This window comes from Etheostoma spectabile, chromosome 6 (genome assembly GCF_008692095.1).
Source record: "Etheostoma spectabile isolate EspeVRDwgs_2016 chromosome 6, UIUC_Espe_1.0, whole genome shotgun sequence".
Classification (NCBI taxonomy): domain Eukaryota; kingdom Metazoa; phylum Chordata; class Actinopteri; order Perciformes; family Percidae; genus Etheostoma; species Etheostoma spectabile.
This window is the reverse complement of record NC_045738.1, coordinates 10224322-10240038: the sequence shown is the minus strand read 5'-3', so window position 1 is coordinate 10240038 and position 15717 is coordinate 10224322. Positions and strand designations below refer to the sequence as shown.

The following is a 15717-nucleotide window of genomic DNA, read 5'->3' as shown; positions in this document are numbered from 1 at the left end:
AGCAGCATACTTTGAAATCCAGTGATGGAAAGACGGTCTTACATACAAATTTAATGTATTTACTTTACCAGGGGTTTTTTTTTTTTAGTTCATCAGGCTACTTTACACTTCTACTCCACTGCATTTAAGAGACAATTATTTAACTCTTTATTTTACTACATCTATTTGACAGCTGTGTTAAGTTACTTGGCAGATTTTAAATACACAAAACGTATGATCAATTTATAGCCTAAAATATGGTGCACATTAAAGATTAATTCATCCAACAGTATATCAGTTAGCATCAACTCAACCTGCTACAACATTAAATTATTGCCAACATGCTGTTGCCAACACATGTTCTGAAAGATAAATCCATCCACCCAGACATTTTCCTAACTATGAATGGGGATATATGGACAAAAAGAGAATCTTGTAATCTAGGAGGATTTAAGGCACTTAGGAACTGGAAAGGAAGGAAGAAGCCTTCAGAAGAAAGGCGAGGACGTCATTAGACATGAGAAAGCTCCATGCAAGAACAGATATAATTAGTTTACAAGAGAACAGTAGGAAGATATCAGGCATCTGGGTCATCTCAGTGGACAAAAGGATGTAGTTCAATACCCGTCATCTGTACATCTCCCGGCACAGCTCATAATAGCCAAAAGAATTGTGCCGTCACAGAGATAAGATCAGGATATAGACAGGAATAAATGTATTTTTTCAATTACTATAAAGGCTACCAATAATGATATTCTGAAATAATGGCAGGCAAAGAGACCATGTCCATTTTAAATTCAATATCACTCGAACAAATAACACCAATGAAAAAAAAGATGGCTCAATTATTGAAACTTAAGTTTGACATGAAATAGTATAACAGCACGTTAAACTTAATGATTCAAGATTTATTTTGGGGGAGTCATCGCTTTCAAGACACGCTAAACACAAATTCAACATTCATGAGAACAGTTCCAGTGACAAGTGTTTACCTACCATTGAGTCTAAATAGCACAGATGATGCCAAAACACCTTTGTCAAAAAGTAGCGGTGGTTATTGTTTTATTTAAAAGAGTGGTTCTCATCACATTCATACTTCAGCATGTCAGTCAGATTTAGAGTCAGGGAAGGTCAAGTTGTTATGGGACATTGACTGCCCTCATAATGTTAGTGTGACCGGAGCCTGGGATCCAGCCTGTCACGACAATCACCAGGTCGCCCGTCTTAAAGAATCCTCTTGCTTTCCCTGAGTAGGTGGATGGAAAGAAACAGAGGCAGGTGTATGAGCAAGACAGTATCACAGCATATAAATGAGCATGCTAATGGAGAATGGACACACACACACACACACACAACACACACACACACACACACACACACACACACACACACACACACACAAACAAACACACACACACACACCTATGTCCATGCCGAAGTTGACCCTGTTGTCTACATCATCGGCCCAGACGGGAGCAGGCAGAGGGTGGAAGAGGACGGGAAACACTCCTCTTAACAGCTGAGACTGACGGGCCACCTGAGGCATATGACAGAGATATGTTAATTTCAAGGTTTTGTTACATATTGTTTGGCATAAATAAATTGGCATATGTTTTAACTGCTTGTGGATGGTGTTACATGTCCTGCAGTGTGCTATGATCACGTTTTAAAGTAACTGTCTGATAAAACAAACACACTCCAGTAAAATATCACACAAATATGCTCGGCCGGTCAAACCAATCTGACATCTTTAGTGCTGCTGTCACCATTTACAACACCAGATAGTGAGAGTAAATACTGACTGTCACACACTGTTCAGTACTGAAGTGTGTCAACAACAAAGTTGTGATCAGGCAAGGCAAATGCACTGCTGGTTCATAAAGCCAGACTGTACCTTAGGGCTTCTGGTGATGGAAATAATAGGACATCGAGGGCGGTACCTGGACAGGAGATGTGCCGCCCTGGAGAGACAAGGAGGAAAGAAGCAGGACAAATATATTATCAATGATGGCACAATAGATAAGTGTCAAATTAAAAAGGAAAAAAATAAACAAATTGTCATAGTTTAGTGTTGTTCCAGCTGCCAGAACAGCTTGCTCCTTGTCATACATTGTACTGAAGGGAATGAACACATTCTTCTAAAACATTTTCCCTCCGATGATGGTGGTGGAGTCCTTCATGTCCCTATTGAGACACTTGTCAGTTGAGCAGTTTTTGTGACACAAGCTTCTGCCATCAAAATAATGAACACTCTCTCAATGTCTCATTTCGACCATGCTAGTGTTATGTCAGTCAATGCTTAATGTTGGTCCACCACTTTGTTCCAGACTGAAACAACAATTATCGGGTGAATTTCCATGAAATCTTGTGCCGAGAGGATGAATCCTAATGACTTTAGTGATCCTGACTTTTCCTCTTGCACCTCCATAGGTTAACATTTATAGTTGTGAGTGAAATATCGCATTGTTGTAATTGTACTCACTTTGGTGATCCCTTTACTTTTCATCTAGCACAATCATGTTAATTCACCCAATTCTTTGAAATTCCCATCTACTTTGCAAATGTGAGCATGCTTACACTGTGAACACTGAACTAAGACTTTCAACGTGGTAAACATTGTTCCTGTTAAACATCAGCATGTTTGCTTTGTCATTGAGAGCACTTTAGTCCACATCAGCATGCAGCAAGTACATCCTCACAGAGCTGATAGCATCTCTGTAGACTCTTAGTTTTGTTTTACTGCAACCTTGATAAAAAAAAATCAAGGTCAGCTGTGTCTACTCAGCCTTTTATACATGTCACCATGCAAAATAGGATGTTAATTGCATTTGTTTTTGTTTCATTTTTATTTGTCCCCTTCTGTATGTGGTGCCTGTGTACATAGAAATGGGTTGGTGATTTAAAAATATGCATTCCCATGTTTAGTATATCCATATTGTGTGCGTGTGCAGAGTATAGAAATCGGTATTTTTGGTAGGCTAATCAGTAAACGCACAAAAAAGGAGAACGCAATAAACATGTGAATATACAACAAAAACGAATATAAAACTCTATTCTATGGATGCTAAAGCACACAACACTAGTACTGTAATATTCAATCTGTAGCTTTGCTCTGGGTTAAAACAATATACTTTGTTGCAACAGCCTTTATAGAGCATCTGTATGTCTGTCCAGTGACATATTTGCACAGTTCTATCTCTTCTGTGAATTAGTCTGTAATTCCACAGTATGTGCATGCTTTTGGGTGTGTAAAAAGCTAGCCGAGTGTTCTAGGAATTACATTCATATTGGATGACTTAGCACTTTAAGATAGGTGCCCAATGCCACTGTTTAGTGGAAATCCAAGGAAGTATAAGGTTACAGTGTGGAGGTTAGGGGTGTGGATGGGTATGTAGAGCGTCTGACTTTCATGCAGGAAACTTGAGTTTGCGACCTGTTGCAAACCTTTTATTCACGTTCACGTTCACCTTTTTATCAACAGTTAACCCAATCTCTCTCTAACCTTAAAGGAATAATTTGACATTTTGGGATATATGCTTATTCACTTTCTTGCAGAGAGTTAGGAGAGAAGATTGATACTACTCTTGTGGTGATGTGTTTGGTATACACACCTGCCACTGGTGGTAAGGACTATGATGGCCCCTGCACAGCACTTGAAGGAGGACTCTACAGCTCCGATGGCTGTGACCTCTGTGGGGTCAGAGGAGAGAGGAGTGAGCCGACGCAACTCCTCAAACAGCTGTTGGTGGAAAATGGCTGCCTCTGCCTCCCTACAGATCTGAAAGACAGAGACGGCAGGGAAGGGTGTGGAGAAGACAGAGGGAGAGAGCGTTTTTAGCGGGCACTACAATGAGACAGATGTAACAGAATGGACATCATGCACACACGGAGACACGCACTGAGTGCATCATTGCGACTGCCTCTACAGGAAACAGTCCCTTGGCGGTCTCCCCAGATAACATTACACAGTCGGCTCCATCCAGCACGGCGTTGGCCACGTCACTGCCCTCCGCTCTGGTTGGACGTGGGTGGGCCACCATGCTCTCGAGCATCTACAAACACATTACACACACAAACCCACATCCCCATTAGTCTTTTGACCACAACCAAAACGTCTCTACAAAGCACGGTAAAAGGGATTAGATCAATTAATTCATTAAAAACAAGCCACTTTGTATGTCAATTCTTGTCAAAGATGAAAAACAGGCAAACAGGCTTTGGGGAGAGAAGGAAGAGAGGGGGTCATGGTTTGTGGATGGTTTGACAATAGTGGAGGAGAAATGAGAGATCAGACTGAGACTGACGTTACCAGATGATTATTGACATGCCGGAGACTTTGTCTTACATGTCTCCAAGCAAGGCAGACAGTTGGAAAATGAGACTGCTTGCAGAGTTGCCTGAGAGACTACATGTTTGTAGTAGGTAAGAAGCTGCTTGCTAATGCTGATAAGCGTTACTGTATTTGTGGGTGATTTTTGTGGGCTCAGATCTCGAGTAGCAAACCTGCTATTATGCTGTCACTATGAGTAAGGAGCTGTAACATAAACAAGACAGCACTGTGACTCAACATGACTGCAGGAGTGTGTGTGTGTGTGTGTGTGTGTGTGTGTGTGAGAGAGAGAGTGAGCGAGTGTGTAGGCCTAACAGGAAAGGGGTGTGAAAGGGAAGAAATATGTGTGCCTTTGAGGATGAAATTATTGTAAGTGTGTGTACATTATGGTGTTTGTGCAAGGTCAATGTGTGTCTGTTAGATTTTAATGGTAGTTTACTTGGAGCCATTTGATTGGATAAAACTGTTAGAGTCTAAATCTGCACATTTTATCATCATGGCATCCTGTGTGTGTGTGTGTGTGTGTGTGTGTGTGTGTGTGTGGTGTGCGTGCGTGCGTGCGTGCGTGCGTGCGTGCGTGTGTGTACGCGCGTGTTCCTTCCTGACCTGTGTAGCACAGATGACGGGCTTGCCAGCAGAGTTACAACGTCCGATCATCATCTTCTGTGCAATGAAGACTTTCTCCGCTGGGATCTCAATCCCCAGGTCGCCCCTGGCAACCATCACACCGTCGCTTTCAGCCAGGATCTCCTCAAAACTGACAGATTAGTGGAGGGAGGAGGAAACAAAGGATTGAGAGTTTAGGATTAAAATAAAGGAGTTGGAAAAGAGCGCGAAAACAGGAGTGTGCAGGTAGGAAGAAGCAGAGACAGGAAAACGATGGTGCTACGGTTTGTTTATGATGCATTATTACTCAAATGCAAGTCTTGATCTGCAGAAACAGGATTTTGCTCACAGCTTCTGGTTCTATTGGATTTCTGCTAGAACATGTTTTATGTAAAAAACAAAAACAAAAAAAACATTATTTTTCTCGTACTGTCTCTCTGGATAGACCTGTATTCACTTTGTGTCTGAAACAGCCCTGTCTGCTCTGATGGGTTAAGGTTTCCAGGTCTTCCACATCGGGGCCCTCGACGTCTCTGCACCATCATTGCAGCCAGGGAAAGATTGTAACAACACTGTAGCTGCACCTTCTACATATGTATAGTATATTTGTGACATCACAACCGTACAGAAGTCCTAACGGCTTGTTAAAAAGGCACCATATTTGAATACGGGCTGTGTGCATTCTTCTGTGGATTGAGCGTATTGATACTTTCACAATATCTATACAGCACCTCAACCTGCTTCATTATAAAAACAAAGACATGGAAATATCACTTTACAATACGGGACCTTAAAGAAAAAAATACAGCCGCATGACACATAAAACAGGACTTCTCATTCCAAATATTGATACAAATCATCAAAATGTAATCTTTATGATTACATCTAAAAGAAAATCCCATTTAAATCAGAGCCATAAATTCTTGTTTTAGTATTCACTAAAACAGTTAAAAAAACTAAGTCAAGCACAAAAGTACTGTTTTAAGCTAAATTGAATTAAAATTAAATAAAAATAAATGCTATGCTGTTTATCTTACTTACATTTTGTAAGTCGAATCATTTTTGAGTGAATTTAAATCAAGTGCCAGCAAACCATGCTACTTCCAACTCAGAACAACCAAAAACAACCAAACGGGAACGTTGTGTGAAGGTACGGCGCAACCGCAGGGGAACGTTACCGTTGGTTGGTTCTCTTAACGTTTAGAGAACGTTATAACCAGGAGGGAACGTTCCCTAAACGTTAGGTTTTGGTTTGGTTCGAACGAACCTTTAGAGAACCAAAAACTAACGTTCCCTAACGTTCTCTAAACGTTCTGTGTTAGTGGGGATAGTTGACACTGTCAGCTGTTAGCAAGCAGCAGGAGGAAGTGAGAGATGAGTAATGGAGATGACAAAGCTGTGACATAAATTGCGTCGGATATATTAAGTGGCAGCTATAACTCACACAGACAGCCACACAGACTGCTTATCATAGATGTGTAACATCCAGAGCCGACATGTGTCCATTCATCACTGACCGCTGGCTGTCCACAGGAGATAGATTTCAAAGTCAGCCTCATTCTGAAACTGTCACTGCCTCCAGCTACTCAAAATAACGGCCATAATGGTTTTCTCTCAGTATTTTCCTTGACTCACTTCTGAACCCCTTGTCGGCTTTCCACCTTGCTGATCACTTTGATGTCTCGTCCGTGTGCCCCCAGAACTCGCCGGACATCTTTGACGTCCTGGGCAGAGCGGATGAAGCTGGCGAACACCATGTCTACACCCTGGGCCACCCCAAACCTTAGGTCGGCCTCGTCTCGCTCGCTGACCGCCTGCAGGCCGATGAGGTCGCAGCCAGGGAGATTAACGCCTTTACGACTGCACAGCAGCCCACCGGCCTCCACCACAGCATCCACCCAGTCAGATCCTGCAGATAAGGAGGCGTTAATTAAATTATCCTCAGAGTTGTGGAAAACCCTGAATTGAGGACAACCAAAACTATATTTCTTTGTAAAGATTGTGTTGGCAAAAGAGTCTTTACCAGAGTTGATCTCTTTGAAGGAGATAAAAACATTTACTAAATTAAAATAATCTTGCAGGAGATATTGAGATGTATGCATGTACTATAGCCATTTAGTTCAGACTCATGAAGAAAGGTTCTTAAACGTATATGGGATTTCTCAAGTTTTGATTCTAATTTCAACCCTAACTGTAGGTGACCCACAATCTTTGGTTTTTCAAACAGGTTTTTCAGCTAAGCGAGACAGAATGACAGACAGGGCCATCACTATGTGGTGGTGTTTTGTACATTCATGCAACAACTTTTGAATTATAGTGACAAAATAGAACATAGGACCAACAAGACTTTGCATAGACTATGATAAAGTAATATTTAGTAGTATAAAATGTGTACTATGTTGATTTCTTTTTGCCTATTTGTTTTCTCTAGGATTTTATTTTTAGAGATTGTTTATACTATTTATAATATATACACACATGCACGCGCACACACACACACACACACACCACACACACACACACACACACACACACATCTAAGACAACAATTAAGAGGTAGTACAGCATGTACTGTATTTAGGTTTGTTAAAGTCAACTTAATTATTTCATCGGTATTACCGGTTTCTACTACTTTGAGTCCAATGAGGCCATCATCAATGTAGATCTTGTTTCCCTTCTCGAGGACTTTGGGCAGGTTGGGGTAATCCACCCAGATAATCTTCCCGTCTGTTTTGTCTTTGTCACTCTCTGCTGTCACCACACGGACATGGCTTCCCTTTACCAGTTCCACCTCCTCCTCCACTTTCTACACAAAACAAAGACAGAGGGAAGAAATAATGAAACGCTGCTTTTAAATAAATATCATTGTCATCTTTATTATCTCTATAGACAAAGATTTCTTAATTAGGTCCACACACTACAGACTTTAAACCAACAAACTCAGACATTTGTTAATCTGTAATTCATGCTCTGCGATTATCCTATATTAATGTGTTCTCCAATGGCATGTAAGAAGTACAGTATGTTGATCCAAGTTTTGATGTTGTAATCTATATAGTACATTGACAAACTTCTATCTGTCTCATGCAATAAAATGACGAAGATCAAATATTTGGCTTTCTCATCCTGGGAGAGAACCTTCCTAAATTTGCTTTGCAAAACCACGACCTGCGTCTGAGCCGAGATGAAGTAGTTCAGGTAATTCACATCTGAAGTTCTGAGTGCCACTGATGGTGATAACTGGTGTTTTTTATGATTTTATGTAAAATACAATCTGCTAAAACATGCAAGACATGTGTTGTAAGGCCAAGATATTAGAATTAGTTGCAGTCGAATGTAACAATGATTATATAAAATATACAATTGTATACAAAAACATACAATTGTGCATAATGTGATTATCAAGCAGACAAATTGACCAAAACCTGTCATTAATGTTGTGGTTGCAGCCCCCTCCCTCTGAAACTTCTGTGACCTGGGGTGTCATTTATAAATGTGATGTATGCACAAAACAGGGCTGAAAATGTGCGTGGGCCACTTCCCACCCAAAGGTTGTGATTTATAAAAAACAAACTCGACAGGAGAATGTGTGGTCCTCCACGCAAACTCTGACCCATGCGTACGCACATTTTGGAGGCAATGGGAATTGGCGACGCGCAGCAAGTTACTCTGGCATCGAGTAATACTGCTCATAACTCTACGGTTGTAGCCGAGCTGCACCAATCACACTGGCATATCTGATATAGGTGGGCCAGAGGTAAGCTAAACAGATGATAGCGGTTTAATCTACCAGTTAGCTCCGCTGGTAGCTAGCGTATGGTGTTCTGCACTCGTCGTGTGTTGTTGTGATTGATTGTAGTGTTATTCAATTGTGTGCAGTGAGATTTTCAAATGCACGCTTGGTGCCGCCCCTCGAGATGGGCGACTTTCATTACTCAATGCCAGACCTTTAATATTTCGGATTTGGGTCTGGATTTACAGGCTATACACACTCTTAATTGTTGTAAACATATAAATACTGTGGTGACCGCCGTGCATAATGCTGCATGATGTGTAATACGTAATTCTATGTAATGAATTGGGTCCAGTAGAGAGGGCAAACCACTTGTTTCCAGAGGGAAATGGCAGTCAGCTAAGTGTTTTATTTTATAGATAGTATAAATAATCACTAAGGCTTGTTTGGCTATAATATACAGGTATAGTTCTGTTAAATTGTACTATATAGGTCTGGTACATAGATATTATAAATAAAGGTAGTCTACAGATCAGGTTTCCCTACACTGTGCAACAACAGGCTGAAATTATAATTCAATTGGCAACAATTCCCAAGCGTCTGAGAAGTTTTTTGCTTTTTCTCCACCAGTTGTCATGATTTGGCGTCACGAAAGAACAACTGCCACGGTCATTAACATACTGATCAGTATTCATGAGGTGCTTTGCATTGAGTTTTTATGTTTAAAAATGGGCGTGTACAGGGCGGGATAAGAGGCTGATTCAGTATACACACTTATCTATGGTAATCTGGGATTTATAAAAGCAACATTGCTCTAACATTACTCCACAGAAAATATCCCAATACTAGGCTATAGATTTTTTCACCCAACCCCTGTTGCAGCTAACTGAATGGGACAGATTGATAAGGTTTCAGACTGTTTAATAAATTAAATTAATACGATATTAGAGAAATTCACATGTTCACCCCTTTCACTAATCCAGTGCGGATCTCTGGACCCTTCGTATCCAAGGCAATGGCAACCGGCCGATAATACAAGGGATCAGAGGTAATCGTCTCCACCGCTTCTCGGATGTTTTTGATGGTTTCACCGTGGTACTGACAGGCACATGGAGGAAGACGGACAGAAAATCAATACATGACTGAAGGAAATACCAATACATGTGTGTATAAGTACTGTAATTGTGAGAAATGGTACACAGGGAAGTACTGCACATACTTCATGTGAGCCATGAGAGAAATTTAGACGAGCAATATTCATTCCTGCCTTGACCATCTCGTGGAGTCTGGGGATTGATCGGGACGCAGGACCTGAAAGAATTAGTGAAAAAATTAGAGAAAGGATGTTTGACGTTAAAACTAAACAATTCGAATTTGAACATGTTTTTTGGGCAAAATGACCAAAGATCACTGATTCCAGCTTCTCAAATGTGACAATTGACTTCTTTTCTGTGTTTATTGTGACAGGAAACTGAACATATTTGGGTTTTGGACTGAAAAACTAAGCAATTTAAACATGTCAACTTGTGTTCTGGAAAATTGTGATGGTCACTTTTTCCACATTTTCCTTCTATTTAATTGGCCAAGAAATTGGATTGGATTACATTGAATAATAACTTTGTTGGTTAATCTGCAGCTTTGTCACTTTGGATACAAGCCCTTCAGTGAGCGGTCTTTGTGAGTAATTACAGGCAATATCTGGTGAGTCAGAGCTACCTAAGCAGCAATCAGTATAATGTATTTCCTTCTAATTGTTCTCTTTTTTTTTGGGCATAAGAAAAGCAGAGAGCTCCCCAGCCAAGAATCAAACCCTGTCAATACGCTGAAGGCCACCCAGGAGCTGACAGACTACCAGCGATGACAGACTACAACAGAAACCAGAAAACAAACTTGAAACTGAGACTGGCTGTCTGAGACCAGTTGTCATACTCACCAATGGTGCAGATTATGCTGGTGTTGCGCGCTGTGATTGGCTCCTGGTCAATGTTCAGCAGACAGAGATGCTCCAGGAAGGTGTCAGCCATGCTGGAATCCAGCTGCTGGCGTTGGATGAAAGAGTCCGGCAGTGTCATTGCCTCAGAGTAGCGCCTGATGCGAGCTGTAGTGACAAAGAAATGTCAGAGGGGTCAAGTCAGTCATTAAACTGCCATCTCCACCTGCAAATACAAATGAACTAAACACCTCGAACTAAGAAAAGTGTGTAACTGATGAGGAAGAACATCAACACTTCTATCCAGTATGTGTTAAGAGCAGAGATTAAAATGGCAGCTATAATTTCCTTTTTAATGTACAGGGACAGCAGTGGAGTAGGTGTGCACAAAACACACCACAGATACTGACCTAACATTAACTACAGTGTGGAGGGGTCATGAAGATTTACATAGCAGTCATATATACGTGTCGGTAATATAAAAACAAAACACTGCAGTTCAGCAGATATTCCAGGAAAGAAGGCTGATATGTCAATGCCATATAAAGGAAATAAAAAAGGCTGCATGGTGACATTTAAAACAAATGAGAAGTGTCGCCACACCAGCAATCCTTTAATATGAGGGAGGCTGCATTTCAGATAACTGGAGAGAGACACGCAGTTTAATAACAAATGATCTACCCCTCTACTGAAGAACTCACGGCTGGAGTGAGCGGGCTAACAGTGATAGGATCCAAGTCTATGAAAGTCCATAACAGAGGCTTGAAAGCAACAGCACGTCAAGACCAACACTGAAACTCTAACAAATTAGCGAGGAGTGAGTGGAAAATTCTATTCTATATTCACATTCTATCTGCAGGGCTAATGAAGAAAGTGGGAGCAGGTGTGTATGTGGGCGGGGCAGTCAGGTGATGGGGAAAGAAGGGAAAGTCTGAGGGCATCTATGAGCCACATGTTCTTCTCCATCCTGAAAACCAATGTGCTAAAACATCCTCCATGAGGCAATGCCAAATGAATAGATGAGTGTGAAAACTAAAATTGCTATTGGAAAACAACAGCAGGTCTAGAATGATACCAAGTTTTGAGTAAGGCTTGTGAAACTTCCATTTATTGAGGTGATTTAATTGAGTTTTAACTAACTTTAACGCAACACACATTTATATGGATTTTTATTAGTTTTTTGGCCACTTAATGAAGTCCAATATACTCTTTCCTTTTAGCTCTGGTTTGGTCTCTGCTCGTTTCTGGGGAAAACATCTGGCTCTTTAGTTGCAAAATGCTCCCCTTTGTTTACTAGCTACTCGTTACCGTGTCGCTACAGTTTGGTGTCTGGCCATACACACTGCATATAAAGAGTGTCAGACAGGTAGGCCTACTGGACGGTCTGCTGCTGCTGGAAATTAAGAAAAGCTGTGTAGAGTGTCAGGAAACTGCAGAGTTAAGAAATACAGATCCGTGGCTTCATCATTAGGAGCGAGCATAACAGTCATTTGAGCCATTGTTACAATAAAAATAATAATTGGAGCAGCTTAAAAATATTGTTGTTCAATTGTTCAGTTATCTGATATGTTTTGTCTACTGCTGACTCATCCATAATCAATCTAACTGCAACAAAACAATGCTCAAACAATTCCTCTACAAACAAGCAAATTGTGGCAAAAAATACTTTCTAATATTTATTTTATCACCTTTCTTCTTTGAAAATCCTAGACTTACTACTCGTAAAGCCTCTCAACATCCAGTGACACCATTACTACTGTCGCATGAAACCAGAGATTACAAACCGGTAAACGGAGCCAGTGTCTTTCATGCAACGCATTGTGGTACCGGTTGAGGGCTTTCATTTTAAAGGATGTCACAATCAGTCATGCCTGCTATTTCTGCCACCACAGGAGAAGAGAGAGTACGAGGACGAGAGCCTGACGGACAAGGTTGCTGCTAATGGCACAACAGGGGCGATGAGGTGAGGACAAGGGAAAGAGGGAGAAAGGAGGGGGGTTCTGGAGGGTGAGGTGAAGAGAGATTTCTATAGATCTACAAAGTGGGGAAAGAAAAGCTCATCTTTTTGCACTGAATGTCACAATGTTAAGACCTTGATGACCAACATAATTTAATGAGTTTCATGTTTTAATTGTGTGGAATATATCAAAGCCCTCTGTGGAGACTGGGCATGCAGAAAAACAAGGACAACTCTTGAGGTCTGCAGAGGAAACTCAGTGATGGAAATGGTGCCTTTTGCAGGAATAACGTGAACATGCAGAGCTCCTCCATCCAATGAATTCAGTGGCTGTCAGTGTTTCTTTCTCTGTGTCCTTTTCTCTCTCTCCACCTTCCTGTGACCCAGTTCTGCCGCACCGCTGCACACATCATTACGTGTCCCACTGAGATCCTCCTCTGACACATCCCAGAGTGCGTGGAAATACATGCACACACACATACTGTACATAGAAGCAGCTATTTACGTGCTACTAAAAGATTGACTATAAATAAAGCAGGTCAAAGACCTGCAAAATATCAGTCAAGACACAGCTTTTATAACTGATAAGAGTTTAGGTGATAGGTGTGGCCTGTTTGCGGGTCACATTGCTGCATGAACGCAGGTCAGTGTGCACGTGTGCTATTGATCAGTGAACTCACGGTTAAAGGGACGATGTTTGTCCAACTATGATTCTGTACTAAAGTTCTAAAGAAGCATCTAACAAACAGATGGGACATATCTGACATACTGTACAAGTTACACCTGGGTCATATACAGTAATTAATTAATTATATATTGCATAACCACAGATATTGGAAAAGGACAAATTATTAAACCCTAAAATACACTAAATAACTGCACACAAAGTGCCTTTGTCATTACAGTTCACTTTAACAGTAAATCCAAGTAAATCAATTCCTCAAAGGCCATCTTTTTATTTTTAATCATACTTAAGTTCTAGGATAATGTACAAAATCTATAACTCTGAACCCTAAATACAAAACAAAATCATTGGTCCACTTACCCATATTCATAAAACTATTAATTTTTAATAAGATCCAAATTCACAGCGCAGTTCCTCCTCCTCTATTTTTTTATCCTGTAATTCGTCTAGAATTTTTCTCTGCCTTTATCCTAGTTCGTGCTCAGGTTGTGCACTTACATTCTCTAAGTCTTGTGAATTGTCCTGAACAAGCCTAGTTGTGTCTCTTTCCTTCATTTTCACACTCTGACCCCTCTGCTGCCCCCTTATCCCTCCTCCCACTCAGACTATTTGGAGTGAGCCCACTGCTTGCAACAGATTGGTGATTTTGGATGAATTAGTAGCCAGTATGGGCCAATGTGATGCTAAAAATAGATGTCACAGTGATGACCCTAAACTATCAGGGTGCACTGAAAGACAAAGTGATACATCACTGCAGATTGTGAAACTCTAACCGGTAAGACTATCGACCCCAAACCAGACATGGAATATCTTTGCATTACTTTCCACATGATTATTTGTGCTGAAACAATTTGTTGATTAACTGATGAGCTAGCTAATTACATAAAAAATAGTCCTCAACAACTGACAAAAGTCATTATTCTTGGTAAAATGACCAACATTTGCTCTTTCCAGCTTCTAAAATGTGGGGAATTGTTATTTTTCTTTGTTTTGTTGCTAAACCTTTGGTATTGGACAATACAAGACATTTTAAGATGTTACTTTGGGATCGGAAAACATTTAACAGTTTCTTTTTCATAATTTTCTATCCTTTCTTAGACCTTATAATTTGTCAGTTTGCTCTAAAACAACAATAAAAATTTGTTTCCTACTTTCAATAAGGTCAAAAGCAAAAGTGATTCATCTACAATCATAGATGTTAATAAGTCAGTAATGAAGGGTTCTTTCAATAATTTAAGTCAGTAGTTATAAATGTTAAGTTAGTTATTTTTTTATTTTGGCCCTGATGACCTGCAGCGAAGGTCAGAGGTCAAACAGCCCTTGTGAAAAATCCACATGATGAACTAAAAAGCTAAAAAAAAAAAAAGTGTCATGATTTAGAAGAATTCATCAACTGCAACCTGGCAAGCCAAAAGTAGTTTTATTAATGGCCATAACCAATGTATTATCTATCAAAGTATGTTATTTAATCACTATTAATTGTAAGCTATTTTACCCTTTTTAAAAGGCTGACTTAAGAGAAAAGGTACACCTTTTTAGGTTAGAAAAACATATTACCAGAAGCATAATTTACACCACTGCAGCTTGCTATTTTATTGGCCTTTACACAAACCTGTCTTAGAGAACAGTAGACTAATAATGGCTGAATATGATTGTTTAAATATGAGACTTTGACAACTGAGGTGGCACATAGAAATGATGTGCCTTTCCACTCAGTGACGCAGCTCACTCAAAGTTTCTTAGAGTGCGTGCGGGAAGCTGTATTTCATATCTCTGCACAGTCATACATGACCCCATGCAGACAGAGGGTGTAAATCGTTAGCCAAAGGACAAACATACCTTTGTTCCTGTTGAGAGAAACCCTGCAGCCCTCTGCTCTGTGTGGCACACACATAGTATGAAAACTTATTAATAACAGCATTGCACCAGACTGTAGTAAAGGTTGCTTAAACACATGGAGACATAATATAATACTGATATATAAGCTAAATTTGCAACATTTTAAATAATAAAATACAGGTGCCAGGTAGCAGTATATTCTAGTCTTTTCATGGAGGTTGTAAGCAAACAATTGATGAAAGGGAATAAGTAGAGTGATTAATATCTGAAAGGACTAAACAGCAGGAAAGATTTTCAGCTAAAAATTAATAAATAAACAAAGAATGTAACATAAACAGCAGGGTACCAAAACAATGTTGGCACACTGCATACAAACATAGTGCAGACACAGTGTGAAGCAAGATTGTAAAGTTTAGATCTTTAGAAAGGAAACGACCAACCTGTTGGATGCACGAAGCAGGCCAAGTGAAGACTGAGTGGTGAGCATATACTTTAAATATTAACAGTTTATGGTGATAAGGAGGGACAAGAGCGTCAAATGTTAATTAATGTGTTGGTGTGCGTTTTAGCGCCATCTGGTGGACATTAGTGTTAACGATTTAACACTTATGAATTAATAGATTTTGCAAGCTTTGCCACAATGAAGACAACAGATGGA

At 40.2% G+C, this 15717-nt stretch overlaps 1 protein-coding gene across 4 annotated transcripts; it reads right to left on the bottom strand.

Moving 5' to 3' along the window:
• Positions 1–866: 866 nt before the first annotated feature.
• pklr (pyruvate kinase L/R) lies at positions 867–15561 on the bottom strand. Of its 4 annotated transcripts, XM_032518438.1 has the most exons (13): positions 15500–15561; positions 15060–15097; positions 10582–10746; positions 9868–9959; positions 9615–9746; positions 7535–7721; positions 6551–6824; positions 4916–5066; positions 3879–4031; positions 3591–3757; positions 1874–1940; positions 1402–1516; positions 867–1225 (listed from the first exon to the last, which is right to left on the bottom strand). In XM_032518438.1, exons 1-13 carry the CDS (start codon positions 15544–15546, stop codon positions 1119–1121), a joined length of 1695 nt encoding a protein of 564 aa, XP_032374329.1. In that variant the 5' UTR covers positions 15547–15561; the 3' UTR covers positions 867–1118. The 4 variants fall into 4 exon arrangements, with proteins under 4 accessions (XP_032374329.1, XP_032374332.1, XP_032374330.1 ...); XM_032518441.1 differs by lacking the exon at positions 15060–15097 and having other exon boundaries at positions 15500–15551; XM_032518439.1 differs by lacking the exons at positions 15060–15097; positions 15500–15561 and adding an exon at positions 13581–13834.
• Positions 15562–15717: the final 156 nt, after the last annotated feature.